The 10,776-nt window shown below is 49.5% G+C and overlaps 1 protein-coding gene across 1 annotated transcript; it reads right to left on the bottom strand.

Moving 5' to 3' along the window:
* Positions 1-1,079: 1,079 nt before the first annotated feature.
* GMFG (glia maturation factor gamma) lies at positions 1,080-10,170 on the bottom strand. The gene is made up of 7 exons (XM_044435551.1): positions 9,955-10,170; positions 8,118-8,214; positions 7,082-7,131; positions 4,196-4,245; positions 3,104-3,186; positions 2,563-2,636; positions 1,080-1,383 (listed from the first exon to the last, which is right to left on the bottom strand). Exons 1-7 carry the CDS (start codon positions 9,955-9,957, stop codon positions 1,312-1,314), a joined length of 429 nt encoding a protein of 142 aa, XP_044291486.1. The 5' UTR covers positions 9,958-10,170; the 3' UTR covers positions 1,080-1,311.
* Between the last annotated feature and the right edge of the window lie 606 nt (positions 10,171-10,776).

Genomic DNA, 10,776 nt, shown 5'->3' with positions numbered 1-10,776 from the left:
TCCCAGGTAGCAAGACAGAGGAGGGGGGTGGCAGTATAAACATCACTGCATGGAGAACCTGGGACAGGGAAGGAGCACAGCCCCACTTGCTGGGCCACTGTCTCCATCCATTGCCCTGCCTACCCTTTTCGCTCTGCCTGCATAGCAAGGCGAATGGAAGTGTGTAACAGGAAAAGCAATTCCCTTCCTCACCACCCATGGGCTTACAAAACTTCAAGCTGTCTCTCATCTTTACAGTGCAATCCTATATGCTTCTACCAGGGGGAAGCCCGATCAAGTACAACGAGGCTTTTTCCTAGAAAAGGGAGTACCGAAGTCCAATCTTCATTGTATTTTTAAATAAAGCTCAGCTTATTAAGCTGCCAGAAAGATACTGTTCTCCAGCTGCCCTTTCATTTGCCTTTTCTTGACCTTCAGGAGCCACTTTGGCTATGCATTCCTGGGCAAATTATATTTTGTCAGGCTCGGTTTGCCCTCTGTAAAAAGGGAGTTTTACTGAGCTGGTGCAAGGACTGACAAGACCAAATAATTACATGGCAAATGATAGGAATCAAGTCCATTTGCTCTGCTGTTGCTAACTGGCATCCTCTCCCGCCACTGCTGTGCCAAAAGGAACCTCAACACAAACCACCTCAGGACACCCCCCCCCCCAAAAAAACCCAGGGCTTTAGCAGCGTGAGAGTGGCCTGGGTGCTTCCATTTCTGAGCCACGCATAGCAGCCCTACAAGATTGCTGCGGGAATTTCAAGCAGGTGTGCCGTTACTTGGGTAACAGTCTTGCAGCAGTTTGAAAAGCTGCACCTGCTGAAATTCACCCAGCTGCCCAACTATTCAAGATGTATGAGGCCTCACCTTGAAAGCCTGGCCAGCCCATAATAGAACTTGACGGAGAACATCTGGCTGTCCTGTCGCCTTGCCAGCACCCTTCCAATGGGCAGAAGGCGCCACCAGGTGGTGACAGGCTGCGCAAGCGGAAAACTGGCCCAAGAGCCGCCTTTCCTGGGCTGTTTTGCCTCCAGGAGGGGCTAGCCAGGCGCCCCTCCCTGGGTGAAGACACAATCTCAGCACAAACAAGGCAGTTGGAAAAGAAACCCCGATCAATTACTTTATTTCATTTCCAGATGCTGTCTGAACCAGGGGAAGGAAAGGGGTGATGGTGGAGGTTGAATGAATGCTCCATTTCCCCATCTGCCAGGTACACCCACCATGTGATGATCTCTCTGAAGCAAGGACGAGGGCAAGATTGCAGGTGTTGCTGTGGGCGGGAGCAGAAGCAGCGTTCCAGCAGGCCCCTCCAGATTATCCTGCCAATTAGCGGAAAAAGGCCAGGCGCTCTTTCAGCCATTGCTCTGTCAGATCCTCTGTGGACCGGATCTCAAAGACCTGACAAGACAGAGAACGAGAGTCAGGCGGGAGAGACTGGCCCGAATGCCTTTAATGATCCTTCCATGCCTGCTCCGAGCAAGCGGAAGTGGGCAGAGCCATCATCTGAAGGGGCTGGGTACAGCTTCAGACAGCCAGTGTTGTCGGATCTCTGCCTGCATTCACTCTACCGCTACCAGCTAGCTTTTTGCTGAGCATCACGCAAGCTGGACACTCTAAGGAAAAAGGAGTCACTTCTGCTGACGGAGGCAACCAGGGGCTGCTGACTGGGGGCGGGGGAGGCCGCAAACCACCGAAGCGAGCGGCTGGAGCAGCCCACATGCCGTGGCACTCCTGGTGTGCTGAGCACACAGGTAGGGCGGGTGGTAGAACTGCCCGTTTCAACAGCAGAGGCAAAGAAGTTGCCTGAACACGGGTGTCTGTTCCATGATCCCAAATGCCAACGAGTGGCTAAAACATTTTCTGGAATAAAGGACGTTCTCCAAAAATTATAATAATCTGATAGCCTTTCTAAAAAACCCTGGGGTGTGCAAGCAAATGTGGCTGTGCAAGGAGGGTATGGAAGACCTTGAGGGGTGGGTGGCCCCTGGGCAGAGCTGGGGACTTGGCTAGAGGACTGTCTACTCACAAGCCAGACAGTGCGCATGCACCCTGAAGCATGCCAACGGAGCCGGAAACAAGACGGCTGCGTAAGAGCATGGGAAGCGGCCTTGGCCAGGGTCAGGCTCTTGGTTGCTCATGGCCAGCAGGGACAAGTCAAGGATTCAGGCGATGTTTTTCCACGAGTTGCTGGGGATCAAACGAGGACTGTTCTGCTCGCAAAGGACTGCTTTCCCACATATGGCCCTTTCCTGTGACTGCCTTGGAAAGTTGTGACCCCAGCTTTTTGGGGGTTTGTCTTGGAACTGAACGCAGGCGTCACAGCACTCAGACCAGGGGTCCCACACCAACCAGCCGGGCATGGGCATAGAGAAAGGAGGTGGTGAAAAGAAGCCGCAGCCTCATCTCCTGTATCACCGGGAACTTAAAGGTACATGCATGTTCTATGGGCTGCAAATTGACTTTCTGGAAGAAAGACTGAAATGAAGTGGTAAAACAATTCCATGAGGGGAGCTCTGACTGAGTGAGAGGGCAAAAGCAATCCCAAGAGGATTAGGGGGAAGATTGGAGTTGCAATACCTTGGTGAACTCTGCTGCCTGCACCAGCCTGTTCTTGCTCCCAGCGTACATCATCTGCTGCTCTGGCTTGCACCCTGGGAGAAAAGAGGGGAGCTGCTTCCGTATTTCTGAGTATTTTTCCTTATCTCACTCAAAGCCCCTTATAGCAAGTTGTAGAATTCGCAGCCACTCAGAGGTGGGGACAAACCCTACTAAGTCCATGCACCCAGTCTGTGCAACAGAGGTGGGGCACGAGCCCAAATCACCCCAGGGCTGGGAGCCCGGCATGATCTCCCCACAACAAAACCACTTCATAACGGAAAAAATGTGAGTGGTATTTAAAATCGTTTTAATGTATAGCACTTTCATTGTCGACTGGACTATAGACTGGTAGCCTGGCAGGGCCCTAAGAATAAGCACCAGCATCCACGGACTGGTGTTCACAGATCCACTCAGAACTTGTGCAATTGTCCTCCTCGGGCACCAAACCCATCGTCAGGTTGGACAGAACCCAGGAATCCAGCCCCTTCTCCAACCCACCGGAGGGGTCGCGGGTTCTTACCAAGCGGGCTGCAGAAGATGAAGCAGAGTGGGTAAGAGATCCGGCCATCCGCGTGGACGTATTTATAGCTGTAGGCTATGAACGTAAACAAACATGCAGTCAAGGAAGCAACTGGGCAGAAGGAGCCTGCTCTGCTTGTCTCCACGGATGGAGATATGGGGCACAGCTCCACTTTGGCTGTCCAGGGGGGCCTGGCCCACCCGCCCCCTTCTCAGAAGCATTTGGCTTGCTTCTTGTGAAGTGTACGATCAGCTGCAAACCCATTTCCCACCATGTTGAGTGTCAAAGGCCACAAGTCCCCCAGGACTGAGCTTCCTAGGCCAAAAACACATTTGGATCCCATATATATATAAAAATCCTGTTACTTCACTTGCTTGGGAAATCAGAGACAAGGAATCAATTTTTCCCTTGAACCTTTTACATGTTGCCACTGTGTTAATCCCCTCCCTACTGTGTGAGCGGCATCAAAGGCTTTGGCAATGCTGTTCATTCCTGTATGCCTTGTTCTTAAAGAGCAGCTGGAAGGAATGGCTGAGCGGTGCATCAAAGAAGAATTCTCCAGTCTCTATTGTGGTTGCCCGAGGGAGGAGGAGGCTCAAGACTCCTTTGCCGGTGAGCCAGTGGAGGCGCTAATGCCGATGGCTGACCATTGTTGGGTCCAAAATATGGTCCAGGATTGGCAAACCCAGGGCCTGAGAACATAAGGAGAGCCCTACTGGATGAGACCAAATGCCCAGCATCGTACTTCCCAGAGAGGTCAGCCAGCTGGAGGCCTCTAGGTCACTCAAAACGCAGGGTTTGAAGACCATGGGCCCCCTCCCTGGTTCGAATCCAGCACTCAGTGCTACAAGCCTGCCTCTGAGCACAGAGGTTCTATTTAACCACTGGAGCAAATAGCCATTAACAGAATTTATCTAATCCCTCTTTAAAGTCCCCTAAGCTTCTAAGAATCACTGCATCTTGTGGCATAAAATTCCATAAACTATGAGCTGTGTGAGGAAGGTCTATGCTTTGCCTGTCCTGAAACCAGGCCAGGTGGGTGTGATTACACATGGAATGAATTTGGTTCCCTTTCAGCCTGGACTAGGATATCGGGGCTGGCGTTCTGGAAGTTCACTCTTCAGCTCCTCTGGAGAGATGTCCTGTTGAAGGAGGTCACAAAAAGGTGCATTATTTTAAGAATATCTAACCAAGAACAGCGGGAAGAAAGACACAAGATTTGTTCCTCCTCTCATACACATACACAAACTGCACATGACTTTGTAAAAACTGAATCAAAAATAGGAAAGGGACAAAGGCCACTGACTCGTCCAGTAAGAAATGGGGAGAGTGATATATGGAAAAAGAACAGCATTTTGAGCAGGTAAACATGAGAAAACCAAACACCTTGTTTAAAACTCTGGGTCTGCTATAGAATTATTTAAGGGTTGCTAGACAACCCCTGCTACCTAGATTCAGACAATATGGCAAGCTGTGATACCCACCCCCCAGCTGGGGCTGAATATTGAAAATGGCTGCTGGCCTGCACTGTAACACACCGCAGCTTAAATTGATGACTCTGGGCTGGGGTAATCGTGTGAAGCGGCCCAGAGCTGCTGGGACTCTTCAGTGAATGTGGCAGCAGAGTAAGGATTTGAACCCAGGAGTTGCTGTTCCAGCACTCCACTGACTCCATCACCCTGGCCATCTCTTGTCAAGCATGGGGCCCAGCTGCTTGGAAGTGGGTGCCATCACCTGGATGCAGGTGACAGATCTCTCACAGGAGGTGACAAACTCTCTTAGGGCTGGTCCTCTGCTCAGGTCTTGTTTCTGACACTCTGGAAAGCTGCAACCAGATTGATTCACAAATGCTGATGCTTGCTTGTCACTCCTGACAGTGCTTATAAGGGAAGTTGCGTGACCTCTGCTTCCCCCTGACTGCTGACAGGTTTTTGCTTTCTCTGCAAGTGTGGGGCGGAGGCCCTCTCAGTGCTTTCAGCAGATATGAAATTGGGCATAAATATGGGGGAAAGGCTCTCTCTCTCTCTCATTTGCATTGAAGAGTGTCGCTCTGCGCTGCCTTGTGGTCTGGCTTCTGCTTTGCTCAAGGAAAGGCTCACAAGTTCATTTCCTCTGAATTAGCCCATTATCTAATCCCCTGATGTAGCCAAGTAGGCACCAGGAACCCTCTAATGAACTGGCACAAGCACAGAATTTTCCATCGCTTAAGATCGGCAAGGTAGCTGGGAGGGATCAGCAGTACCGGGCGAGGCAACATCCTGTGTTCCTCTTCTGAAACGGCTGCACTGTTGACACCGTTCACCACAGAACTAAACCAAGCAGGTAAAATAAGGAGGCAACTGGAAGTCTTCTGCTGAGCACCTAGGAACACATTTTCCTTTACTCCTGGCCTTTCTGCCTGGACTGAGCTCCAGCAGATACCAGCCCTGCGAATGATGCTTCCTAGATTTTCTGGAGCAGGGAGAGGGAAGGCTATTTGGATGTGGAAAGGGCCTGCTGGGCCAGGCAAGCTTACAGTAAAATAGTTCAGCAGTGTAAATAGCTGAAAAGTGTGATTTGAAACACACAATTAACATTTGAACCCCACACTACAAAATGAATTGTATCTAGCCACCGATGGCCTTAGGATAACCTAACTAGGGGACCGTTTAGAAGCTTCACTTTCCTGCCTCATTCTAATCTCCCATGTTTCAGCCAGTCACTTGCCAGTCACTTCGTATTTTGAGAAATGGAAGGGGAGGTTTTCCACAGAATCCCTCCAGTCTCTGTTTGGCTAAGCACAACAGACTGGAGATTCCACACTGTCATTTGATTAACGTTGCACTAATGTGTGTGAGAGCTGCATAACGTATTGAATTAAATATGAAAGCAAATGACGCCATCAGTGCATCGCTCCCCTGAGATATTAAATTTGATCTGAAATTCAATTTGCCTTGAGCCCAGCCTCGTAATTTCTAACGTACTGGCAAAATTTATGTCAAGTATGCATGAATGTGAAGTGGAAGAGTTGACGCAATTTCTTTCGGGAGAAAGTGATGTCGCTTTGTGTCAGATCTAGGCAGTTGCTTGAAGCACTGGGAGTTCAGTCCTTGGCATGTACTTAATGGAAGGGAAGTGGAACCTGTGTGTGTGTGTGTGTGTGTGTGTGTGTGTAAGAGAGAGAGAGAGAGCGCGCAAGCATGGGGGAGAATGAAAAAGAGAAAAAACGAAATAAGGAAACAGGCTAATTACAGTTTCTTTCCCCTTCCAAAATGACAGATATTTGAAATTTAGGTTCACCACTTTCCCCACATTACTAGAAGATATGCTGGGGGTAGAGGCACTTGTTCCTCTTCATATTTGTTCGTAATACAGATTACTATTTTTTTCTTCCAAAAATACTTTAGAAAAGTTCTCACTTTATATTCATGACAAAGTATGTGGTTTATGATTTTTTATTTATAGCTTGCCTTTCCACTAAGAAAATGGTACTTAAGGTCGGCTCAATTCCCCTCTAGCTTTCCTCTAGAATTCTTCATGGCTATAACTACCCACAATAGAAAACATATTGGTTTATGTATTTATTCTTTTTCTTGTTCTTTTACTCTCTGCATATTGGTATCGTACTATAACTTATACATGTTTATCTTGTAAACTGCTTAGAGATCTCAGAATAAAAAACTAGTATAAAAATCTATGGTTCAAATCTACTACTTCCCGCAGGTCTTATTGGCTTGTGACCTCAGGAGGGGACTTACCCTGCTCTGTATTGTGTGACCAGCAGTGAGTCATCTGGAGCCATTTGCACTGGTTTGCAATGCTGTTTATAGCTTTGAGCATGTGAATGACCCTGTGCTACACCAGTGCAAAGCTAATCTGACTAAATGCCTGCAGATCTAAATTGTGATTTTTTAAAACCTCGGTGGAATTTGGAAGTTTAAAATGGGAAAATTCTCTTCACTCCTAATTTTTAAAAACAAAATAACCGTTTTGGCCTACCTGGAATTCTTCCTCCAACACCACCAGTTGCCTGTCTTTGTCAATCTTCACTAAAGGCAGAGGAGACGTAAACCTATTAGTGTTTTTTCACTTCCATTTCTACAAAGATCTGGCTACCCCAGCATCCCAACGCTGCTTGTCCTTCTCAACTCTTCCTACACCCCTCTGATGGAAAAGGGTGGGGTGAAAATGCATCCATATCTGCCCTCCCGCCCCTTGAGATTGGCGGCAGATGTCCTTCTCCGGGAGCCCTCCGTGAAAGATATTAGGAGGGTGAGTACCCGGAGGAGGGCTTTTTCTGTGGTGCCGCCCCACCTATGGAACGCGCTCCCCAGAGAGGTCCGCCTGGCGCCGTCGTTATTTGTTTTTCGGCGCCAGGCCAAGACCTTTTTATTTAAATGTTATTTTAACTGTTGATTTTATTTACTGATTTTAAATCTGCTACCAGGATGTCTCCAGTATTTTGTTTAGAAATGTATTTATTTATGTATTGGAAGCCACCCCGAGGCTTAGGCGAATGGGGCGGCATGCAAGTTGTCCAAATAAATAAATAATAAATGATACCAATCCGGGCTTCCCTGCCACCGAAGCACCCAGTGAGCAAGCTCATGGTGAAGGGCTCTGTTCCTCTTAATTTTCATCAGAATGATGAAAGATTAACTGAAGCGAAGGATTTCCTATACAGGTGACAACAGAAGTTTGATAAGCATGAAGACTGCTTTAATGCCATGCACCTGTATCCGCAGCGCATTGCTGGCTGGCATGCCACAGGCTTCTCAGGTAAAAAAAACATGAACACCACTCTGCTAGAGAAGGCTCTTTTCTTCTTTTCTTTCTAAAACACTCCCTGATGAAATACTTGAAGTGCCTGAAATGCATCGAGAGCCACCTTGAACTCAACTGCTTTGGATAACTGGTTAGTGTCACTTTTGATAGTGAGTGTGCCCAGCTGCTTTGCATTGATAAGCATGTTAAACTATGACAATGTGGCCCCATTTAAGGAAAACTGCAGACAGCGTACAAGATGGCAACTCACTAATAATGGCTGCATTGTTCGTCTCCTTCCGGAACCGGAACTTCTTCAGCTTCTCTGTCAGCTCCGGATCCACGTCACAGACAACTAGAGAATCTGACTGCAAAGGAAAGAGCAATCTGGATTTCCGCCTCCATTCTTGTACATTTGATTCCTCATTATCATTTCCTATTCTTGAAGACCACTACTGTATAGTCTTATCTCCTCTGGAACATAAACTGTCTAGTTTTGTTTGGATTGTTCAGCTTGCCCTGCGCTCAAACAGTGGGGTTCAAATCTAGCTGCAAAAGCTTTGTCCAAATGAAAAGGCTTTCTATACACCTGACTCATGATGTGAACAAAGCTCAGGCCCCCTTTCCCCTCTCCTCCATCTGCATAGTAAGAATAGAGAGGAAAACTTGGATTTTATATTTAACTAACCACTGTTTGTTAGTCAGGACAAGCAGTGATTATTCTCAGCTAAGGTTCACGAAACAAACCAACCTAGTTTATGAAGCTACTTGTTACCCTAGACTATAGCTAAGATTAGACACAGTTTAGAGTTCAGACATAACAATAAACTGAAGCTAATTGAAAGGGAAAGGGAAAGCTCCCAATCTCCATTTGGCTGCACCAAAGGAGAGGGCAGTAGAGCCTGCACTATAGCTACTGAATTGTGCTATCTAATGTTACATCCAAAGCAGGCCATTGTTCCCCAGGCGCACTCCTGCTTTTCATCTTATTCATTTTTAATACCAATTGTATAGAGCCAACATGGTGTAGCGGTTAGGATGTTGGACTGGAAACCAGCAAATCCCACTCGGAGTCCCCACTCGTCCAAGCAGGTCACTGGATGCCGCTGGGCCAATCAGTGACTCTCAGGATAACCTACTTCTTAGGGCTGTTGTGGCGATAAAATGTGGGGAGGAGGGTTACGCAAGCCGCTTTGGGTTGCTTGCACTAATGAAGCTGGAATAATCATAGCAACAACAATATATTAAATCTTAACATCCTAAATTGCTATGCAGCTCATGACAAGGGTTCTTGACTAAGCCCATCTGGTGATTATTCAGATTCCTCACAAAACCTTTTTCTATATGGATGTTGCTTTATCATCTCAGCACTTATTTCCAGCTATAGCAACAAAGCGTAATTATGATGCAACGTTCACTGGCCACGGCCTTCCCTCCCCACCTTCCCTCTTCCTGTTTCACTGTGTCTGTTCTTGATTGCATGCTCCTTTGCAGTGGGAAACGGCCTATGCAACTTTAAAGCGCCTGTTACACCGATGACACACTATAGAGATCATCTACCGCAGCATGCAGACGTGCAGGTCTGGAGCTGCCCTGGAACGAATACAAGGTGGAGGAGCCGCTGCTGGACTGCATCCGGTGGCCCTGCAGCCCTCTGACCCACACGCCTCACTCTCTCCCCCAAGCGACTGCTGACCTGTCATCCAGTCACAAGACTGGCAGGGGTCCAGCGGACCGGCTGTGCCAGCTCCTGGCCTCAGCCAGGGTATCTATCGTGCACCTGCCAGCCATGCCCAGAAGAAACCTGCCCAGTCTCTTCGACAGTTGCTCGAGAAGCGGAGATTCGGCAGGCTCCGACGGCAGCCCACTCCAGGGTTAAACAGGCTGCGCCAGGACCAGCAGCATCTTCCTCACCCTGAACAAAAACCTTCCCTGTGCTTTTGAGCCCCCCGCTCCCACTGCAGCGCCAAGCAGTTTCTTCCTGCTGAATTGCTGATCTCCGGATGCAGCTCACAGGCCACAGGGAAGCTCGCGCGTGTCCGCCGGCTGTCAGCCCGTGGCCTCCCCCGCCCCATTCCTGAGCCCGGCCGGGAACTGTTTGCGCTGACCATCCTGCCTCCGCGGGCCGGCGTCCGGCAGCCCCCGACTCCGCGCTCTCCCTCGCGACCAGGTGTGCAGCCCGCCGATCTTTTGCTCGGCACACGCTCCGTACGCTGCGGAGGAAAGGCCGCGGGGAGGAAGTCATTGCCAACGATGGGGTGGAGCGTAGAGAGGTGCAAGCCGTTTGCATGCTCAGCTGCAAAAAGAGAAGTGCTGCCAGGAAGCGCCAAGATGGCACCCTTCCTCCGGCGTGCAGGAGTCGCCGCAACGGCTGTGCCTTCCAGCGGGCGCCCGGGGCCCCTGCGGCCGGGCCGATTCAGGACCTCGCTTCGAAATCAACCCAAGCAAGGCTAAAAGCGGCCCAGGCCCAGGCAGAGGCACCGGGACAGCCAGACCGGGCCCACGGACCACCCAGAAGTGCCTCTTTCGAGGAGGGGGTGCTTGGACCTCGAAAGCTGGCCATTTTGTACGAATTTTCTGATCCAGCAAAGCAAAGGGGGGCTTCCCAGCTAGATGCCTTCGAGAAACTCTCAGGGGGGCGTGGAGGTGATGGCCGCCATCCCCTCGTACGCCCTGGAACAGGAACGGGAATTTTCTCGAAGAGGAGGCCTTCTCTGGGCATCAGAGGTCTTCTCAGTCACGGCGGCAGGAAGCAGAAGAAGGACCTTGCCTTCGTGCCCCGCGGGTGGCCTCCCTCACAGGGTTGTTGTGCGGGTAAAGCGGAGCCCAGCAGGACCCATGCTAGGGCAAGAGATAATACATAAGCCACTCGCTTCTCCTCAGTTTCTCGGGCCCGTAAAATGGACACAAATAGCAGCGGAAGCACCGGC

Source organism: Varanus komodoensis, unplaced genomic scaffold (genome assembly GCF_004798865.1).
Source record: "Varanus komodoensis strain SLA01 unplaced genomic scaffold, ASM479886v1 scaffold29_3, whole genome shotgun sequence".
NCBI classification, from domain to species: domain Eukaryota; kingdom Metazoa; phylum Chordata; class Lepidosauria; order Squamata; family Varanidae; genus Varanus; species Varanus komodoensis.
Note: the sequence above shows the minus strand (reverse complement) of the source record. Positions and strands in the feature narration are given on the sequence as shown.

What these genes read in the sequence shown, in the direction of transcription:
- GMFG (XM_044435551.1), bottom strand. An exon ending in CTTCCAGAACGCCAGCCCCG is followed by an intron (nt 3,187 to 4,195) that starts ATATCCTAGTCC and finishes ATGTTTGTTTAC; the next exon opens with GTTCATAGCCTACAGCTATA. An exon ending in CATCTTCTGCAGCCCGCTTG is followed by an intron (nt 2,637 to 3,103) that starts GTAAGAACCCGC and finishes CTTTTCTCCCAG; the next exon opens with GGTGCAAGCCAGAGCAGCAG.